This window comes from Branchiostoma floridae, chromosome 6 (genome assembly GCF_000003815.2).
Source record: "Branchiostoma floridae strain S238N-H82 chromosome 6, Bfl_VNyyK, whole genome shotgun sequence".
Taxonomy (NCBI): domain Eukaryota; kingdom Metazoa; phylum Chordata; class Leptocardii; order Amphioxiformes; family Branchiostomatidae; genus Branchiostoma; species Branchiostoma floridae.
In genome coordinates, this window is record NC_049984.1 from 4612858 (window position 1) to 4620901 (window position 8044).

The 8044-nt window shown below is 42.6% G+C and overlaps 1 protein-coding gene across 1 annotated transcript; it reads right to left on the bottom strand.

Annotated features, from left to right (window-relative positions):
* Positions 1 to 4645: 4645 nt before the first annotated feature.
* Positions 4646 to 5698, bottom strand: LOC118417508 (trace amine-associated receptor 9-like). The gene has a single exon (XM_035823091.1). The coding sequence runs from the start codon at positions 5696 to 5698 to the stop codon at positions 4646 to 4648; it is 1053 nt and encodes a 350-aa protein (XP_035678984.1).
* Positions 5699 to 8044: the final 2346 nt, after the last annotated feature.

Sequence of the window (8044 nt, forward strand, 5' to 3'; positions counted from 1 at the left end):
AGAAGGATGACGGCTGAGACACAACGGTTTACCGTTTTCGACCTTTTATTCAAAAGTTCATCAGAATCAACAATGTTAGACTTATAAGACTCATTAGAATGTAAGCTGTATCTGTTATATACTTTGTCTGACTCTTCCCTCATGACCTCAATGAAAAGTGGCCTGCAGGCCGATTTGAGCTTTCATGAATAAGCAAAGGTTAAAAAAACGTTCATCAGCCAAGGACCATTTCATGTTCAAATGTTCTTTGTATATTCTATTGTTTCCCTATTTCAGGCACCAACTGCCCCATAGTAAAACTATACATAACAGCAAGGAGATATACATGTACACATTCAACATGTCAGTAAACAGAGAAACAGCAATCTGAATATACACAGACGCCTCCAGAGGTTTTCGAATAATTTTTCGATCTATGTCACAAATAGAATAAATCTGATTTGAGCACAGGCTGTATAAGGGTGTTAGATAAGTGGATAAACTAATCTCCAAGCAGATTCCTCCGTGGCAAGACAGTAACATAGGCTGGGGAAGGACTTAAGCCGGCAGAGGAGTAAAATTAGGCCAATTTTACTCCTATTGTCGGCTTAAGTCCTTCACCAGCTTATGCAGATTAAGCAGATTCCTCCGTGGCAAGACAGTAACATAAGCTGGGGAAGGCTAGCGGCCCGGGAAATAACCGTAGCCGCGAGCGCTGTTCTCTGGATACCAGGGTAACTGTCTTGCCACGGAGGAATCTGCTTGGAGATTAGGATAAACCACTTACAAAAGAGTAGCACTGTGTATGCCATCTGCGTCAAATTTGTATGTCAAGTGGAATGACAAGCCTAAGCTTTCACTACAGCTGCAGGCCTCCGGCAAATTCATAAATTGTTAACGTTGTATACAATTACCGCTGACAGCTACACAAAGATTATTTTGAAAACATATCAAGTGCAAAGTGAGTCTACCTCTTAGAACAGTTGATACCACAAACAAAAAGATAGCATAAAAGATAAGATATAACCCTAGAACATATGCCCACACACAAAATTATATATGCATGTACTCATTTTTTGTCATTGCAATATGTTACATCATCTTAATTTAAGATCCAAATTTTCACTCAATGAAAATATGTTTTTACACTTAATTAACTGTGCCAATACGTATGTACAAAGTAGAATTGAATGTACATGTATACACTTGATTTAACCAGGAAAGAGACCTTCAGAGTGAAGGATTCAAGTAGTATATATAGAACAGAACCATCAGCTTTTGATTATCATTCAGTTGCTGAGTTTACTGATGTTTTCATCGGTTGGTTTATCGGCCTATTGCAGAATACTTTATTTATTCCTGTACAACTAACTTAGCCCACTCTTGCATGAACATACAACAAGCATCATTCAAGAAATAATACGTGCACTTCGTTGGTCGGCGGGAAAGGTTCACATTTTGACTACACAGGTAACATTTGCAAGCAAGTACATAATGTTTATTTACCGTTCACATGGTCTATCCTAACAAACTACTCCCCTGCCTGATAAAAGCTCCTTGCCCAGCCCTAGTCCTGACAATAATCAACTTTCAATAGGAATTTGTGGCAGCGCGAAACCGAACAGGTTGAAACATTTTTTTGATTGGTATTTTGGTACGTAATTACCCTATTGTGAGTTTGCCGCACGCGTGGGAGTTATATCAATTTTACCCCTTTGTACGCACGTACAATCCACATGAAAAAAAGACGTGTCAGTCAAATATTGCTAATTTCCCCAGTACCCCGCAGACTCTTTGTTCTGTTCTATGTAGGCTATGCATGAGACGAAAATACGTCGATGAAGGTTAGACATAACAGGTAAGAAGATATGCCAAAAAGCAGTTACTCAAGACGAAATTGTTTGGATCGTGCACGAAGTTGTCTTGTCGAGACGTGTAACGCGGCGTGTTTTTAAAAATCACCAATTCTTACCAAAACATAAACGGACAATTTCACTTTGACATGTACATGTGAGCACATTTGTATTACACTTCAGAGGTTTGACTTAAATAATCCAACGTTATATACACTTGTATAAATGTATGAAACACATCTCCGACGCTTTACCATTTGAGTTTCTCCGTAGCACCGTATGTTTAAAATCTCTGTAGCTGTAGAATACAGTGAAGATGCCGTAGGACCGTGTGATTTCATTTTGATTGAAAGGAAATTTCATGTCGGGCCCATATCGGTTGTGAAGAAGATATATCAGACGTCCTTAGCTTGATGAAAGAAGGCAATGCAGTCATGTGGTTCCAAAACCATGTCAAGAGAAGATCCGCTCAGTTGATTAATCCGTTTAATCTACGTCGATGAAGTTTCTTTTGTACAATCTTCAAAATCACATCCATTTGCTTGAGTAATTGCTATGATGTGGCGATAAAGAAATGGTACAAAATAGAAAGCCTGACAAAAATGCCGGAGCCGAACCTCCGCTTGGAGAGTAATTAACTGATACTTTTGAGTGAAATCAATCCGTCTACGAAGCTAGAGATACACTTTTACATGTACATGTATGAGGTAGCATCCAATTCTTATTCTTTGAGCTACAACTTTGAAATGAAATCTTCCTTCTGTGCAAACTGTGGGTCATTTTCTTATATCAAAACAGACCTGTACATGGACAGCAAGAAGAGGACGCAGGACCTTGTAATTTCATTTTGATTAAAAGGGATTGACGTGATCTCGTGAAGCTGAAGGCGCATATCAGATGTAAGATATGTGATATGATGTCCGTCCTTGATGTGGTGAAAGACATTACAGTGATGTGTAATTCCAGAACGGAAGAAGATACGCTCAGTTGATTAAACCGTTTGATCTATGTCAATGAAGGTGTTTTTCACAATCTTCAAAATGATACCCGAATGCTATTTAGCGTTTGATGTATTTTCGAGGTTGACATGTATATAATGTAGGTTTGGCCTGCAGACATAAATGGTACAAAATAGAAAGCCCCACAAAAATGCCGGAGCCGAACCTCTGCTTGGAGAGTAATCAACTGGTACTTTTAAGTGAAATCAATCCATGGTGAAATCTATCCATCTACGAAGCTAGAAAAACGATTTTATTTGTACATGTATGAGATAGCATCCAACTCGTGTTCTTTGAGCTTTGAGTTTAGATTTACAACTTTGAAATGAAATACTTCCTTCTGTGCAAAAGGTGGTTATTTTCTAGTATCAATTGGTACTTTTGAGTGAAATCTATCCATCTTGAAATGAAATACTTTCTTCTGTGCAAAAGGTGGTTATTTTCTAATATCAAAACTAGTGGTGCGTACCTAAACTCAATTTCAGGTTCAGGTCCGGATTCAGGTCCAGCACTTAAAGTCCGGACCTGAACCCATCATTGCATATTATTTGCATTTTTTTAGGGGGAGGGGGGGAAGGTTCATATAAAATTGCATGTTAGCATGAATTGAAATGCAATGTGAAAAATACATGAAAATGATAGACAGCCAGTGTAAACACGAACTGTTTTTGTCTTTTTCCAGTGCAAATTTTACTGTCTATGGAAGGTTTTAAATGGTTTAGAACAAACAAGTGCTTTTAAAAAAGCTGGCATTTTGCCAATGTTTGCGTGTGTGAACGTTTTTTTCTAGTTATTAGAATGTCATATAAATAGAACAGAGTAACTAAACCTGATATTGGCGCATGGAGAGATTCACATATGTGCCTGAATCTAGATCTAGACGCCACCTGTTAAAATTTGCGTGAACTGCAGCAAATTTCACTACACTGCCTGTTTTTGAGTGAGCTCTGTTGCGGGGCATTTTTAAGTTTTTTTTTTAAATTTTTATTTCTATTCGGCAAAAAAACGAAGCGGCGAATCCGTTAACCAAAGAAATAAATTGGTGTGGCCAAATGGATGTAAAAATTAGTATTTTAATGGATGTAAAAAAGAAAAAAAAAAAATCTACCTCCCCGGATTCGAACCGGGTGCATTGGTTTAGAATGCGTAAACTTTAACCACTGCGCCAGTGCGAACATGTTGGAAAAATGTCTGTTTTAACAGGTTTAGAAATGTTTGGCATGGATTGAACAGGTCCGTTCATCACAACGGCGACTATTCTGGCCTCAGAGCATTTTGCCGCTAAGGCGGCAAAATGCAAAAAAAGGGAATATAAGTGACAGATTGCTTTTTGCAAGTCCGGACTTGGCTCCGGACATTTAGGTTTTTTTTTTGGACTTGGACCTATACATTTTTAGGTCCAATTCCAAGTCCGGGCTTTAGGTACGCACCACTAATCAAAACAGATCGGTACAGGGCCAGCAAGATCCTGCCGGCCAAACAGTCTCCAATCGCCTCCGGTTAAAAATAGTTGGCCGACCGGATATTGCTAGCCCCAGTAGAGATTTGAAAATCATGATTCATACATACAACAAACATCAGAATCTATCTACGAAGCTAGGAACACACTTATACATGTATAAGATGCAACATTTGAATTAGATTATTCCTTCTATAGCTGACAATATCTTGCCAGCCAAATAATCTCCAATCGGGCCCTGGTCTGATTTGTTTGGCTGTTTGGAGATGAGTTGTTTTCGAGAAACATGATTATTGCTTCATTCCATGTTTTTCAAATATCATGAAGTTGACTAGTGTTTTCTGTGACTACGCCTCTTACCTCCACTTCTTCAAATAGTCTATTGCTTCGTTCTTGAAACGGTAGAGAACGCCTCTTACCCCCACTTCTTCAAATCGTCTATTGCTTCGTTCTCCTACCGGTAGAGAACGCCTCTTTCGGTACCTCCACTTCTTCAAATCGTCCATTACTTCGTTCATGGTCAAGTGCATCCGGTAGAACTGTCTCCTCACCGCGTTCCTGATGAACTGGTGGGTGAAGGCGTACATCAGCGGGTTCATGAAGGTCGTCAGCAGATTCAGAAGGATGAATATTCTTTGGAAGGCGTAGTCCGACATTGTTGCTGCGTCCTTCTCAGCGATGATGATGTTGATGACGAGTCCAGGCAGCCAGGTGATCCAGAAGGCTCCGGCCATGAACGCCGTGCGTTTGAGAGTCTCCCAGACGTACACGGCCGCCCCGAAGCTTGCCTTGATCGCCGCCAGCCGCTTGGCTTCGCGATAGGACAGGTAGTGAGACACGGTGGTGGAGAGGATGCACCACAGGAAGCTGGCCAAGAAGATGACGTTGGCACTCTTGGAGTAGCCCCAGCAGACCAGCATCCCCGGGTTGAACTTGAAGTCGGTTCCTTCCACCAGGGGCAGCACCGCCGCTACGCCGCCGGGGAGGAAGCACGCGCCCCCGACCAACTTCGCCACGTCGTCGGTAAACTTCGTGAGGTATTCCGTCGGCCTGGTGACCATAAGCAGTCGGGAACCGCACACCGCCCCAAGAAGACACAGCGACGAGATGATGGTGAAGTTGCCCACAAGGCCCTGCACGGTGCAGTAGACCTGGCCGAACTTGTAGCCGCCCATGCCCAGAACCAACACAGTGATAGGGATGCTGTTCAGAGCGCCGACGATGTGAATAAACGACAGCGCGACCAGCAACAGGTTGCCCGGAGTCTGGAGGTTGCTCTCGCGGTAGACGACTGACATCACCAGGCTGTTGGTTACCAGAGCCAGCAGCAGGACGATGGTGAGATACACCACCTGTAGGATCTGCGCCGCACCGTCCGCGAAGAGGAGTTCCTCCAGTTCCTCTGCCATGATGATACCCGCACTTACCGTCCTCACGGCACCCGCAATTAACACTCACTGGTGTGAATTCTACGTAAGGTCCGTGATAGTGCATAACTAGTCTCATCAGCATCCGCATGCCCCCTGGCGGGTAGTGAATTTAAATCGGAGCTTCCAATTCAGCTTGCAATTCAGGGGATAATTCCCCTTCCCTTAACGTTCCTCATTACCATATTTGGTATCTGCTTATATTCCACCTATCATAATTAACATGTGTTACATTTATTGAAGTCCAGTTATTGCAAACAATGGAATTATACAATTTCCTCATTAATTATGCAAATTAAGTCCTCACTTGCATAACATGTATATCATTATGAACATCTTTGCCTAAGGTACCCGCATGCCTAATATGATGCCAATCCGTCAATCTTTTCTGCAGTTATCCTCTTTGGGGTGTCTTGACAAAAATGCCCCTGCAGTTCCCAAAATTAAATGTTAGGGGGCTGAAACTTGCCCCACTTTTTCATGACACTGAAAGCTATCAACCACCCAAATTTCAAGACCATATCACGTCCAAGACAAGAGATACATAGAAAAAACTGCTATGATTTAATATTGTCATTAATTATGCAAATTTGCTCCTATTTTGCATAATTAGTATTTCATTTTGTACACCATTGTCTGAGGTACCTACATACCAAAAAGTATGAAAATCCGTTGTTCCCTTCTTGAGTTATCCTCTTCAGAAGTTTTTGACAAAAATGCCCCTGCTATCCCAAAACTAGACGCTAGGGGGCCCAAACTTATGTCACTTCTTCCCGAGCACAAGAGCTATCTAACACTCAAAAATCGTGACCATAGCATGTTCAGAACACCGAAATAGCAAAACCGGAAGTTGCGCTGCAGTACCAAGGGAGCCGCTAGGGGGCCCAAAATCTAATCATTTCCAGCTTTCATCACACCCTACCAAAACACAAAGTATGAAACCAATCCACCCAACCATTCTTGAGTTATCTTGTTTACACACACACACACAAACACACAGACAGACACACAAACGCAGGGTAAAATATAACCTCCATGACATTTCATGAAGGTAAAAAGACTTTGATATATGGTCTGGCAAAACTGAACATGTAGACATGCAAAGTGTTATATGCGGTGGAACCGTTGCTTCTGATCTACTCAGATGCCCACTGCTTCCAAATTCCATGCAATCTTGTCTGGCCTCTTCTGTATCTGCATGATGGGCCGCGGCGTTCGTTTGTGGTCCGTCTTGTGAGGAGCCGGTTCCTACGTGAGAAAAACTCTCAGTGAACATCAATGAACACGAAGCAGGAAGTGTCTCGTTTCATCTCATGTCACAAACAAAAAGAGGGCCTTCATGCCTTTTCAAGAGCGTACGGCTTAATTACCTGCATGTATGCAGGTATGGTTTTCACGGGCGTGGGAACTTTTGGAAGCTGGGGATTTAGGGCACTGTATCTCGAGAACGGATGGTGCGAGCACGACGATTTTTGGTACGTGGGTTGGGGGTGGTGGCCTAACACTCAGGTTTGATTTTGGGCCTCCTGGCGCTTGAACTTGACATTGAAGGTGGCATTTTTTGTGTTTTTTGGGCACTTTTGGCGCTGTGTGTCCGGAACGATACGTGCCATTGCGACGATTTTTGGTGCATGGGTGGGGGGCTGTTGCTTGTTGCCTAGGATTGACTTTGGGCCTTGTCGCGTTTGAACTTGACGCGGCAGGTCGAATTTTGTGTCCGGGAGGAGTATTTCCGGAGTTATATCTTCTGAACGGTTGGTGCGGGCGCGATGATATTTGGCACATGTGTTGGCGATGGCTGAATAATTCTCAATTTTGGAAAAGTCGTCTCAACAACTTCAAGGTACTGTGGTTGGTTACATGCTTAAGAAATCCAAAATAAGTAATGTTCATCCGTGCCCAAACTTACACATTCCGAAAATGGAATTTCAGACTTTTGCATGGTGCACAACCAACACGGTAAAAATCTCACTTTTCCAACCACGCAACCACGGACAAAAAGGAAAAAAAATACACAATAGGTCTACAGACACCCAATACATTTCATGCAGGCCTGAGGTCTACGAACTCTTGTTAGGTCTTTTTAGTCTTTTCGTTATCCGCAGTCCAGACTCAACTACCCTGGGGGCCAGACAGGATCGGGTAGCTAGCCGAGTTTTATCCGGGAACCAAAGGAAGTCAGCCCGCCGATCTCACATTAGCGCTCCGGGGTTATCGCTACGCTTTCCAGCCTTGGCCTGGATCCCCGAATAAAACTCGCAAGCTATCCGATCGTGTCTGGCCCCCAGGGTAGGAATCAACATAATTTGCAATCAGCATTAGCCAAAA

Excerpts from the sequence above, each read along its gene's own strand:
- LOC118417508 (XM_035823091.1), bottom strand. The coding sequence starts at position 5,698 with ATGGCAGAGGAACTGGAGGAACTCCTCTTCGCGGACGGTGCGGCGCAG.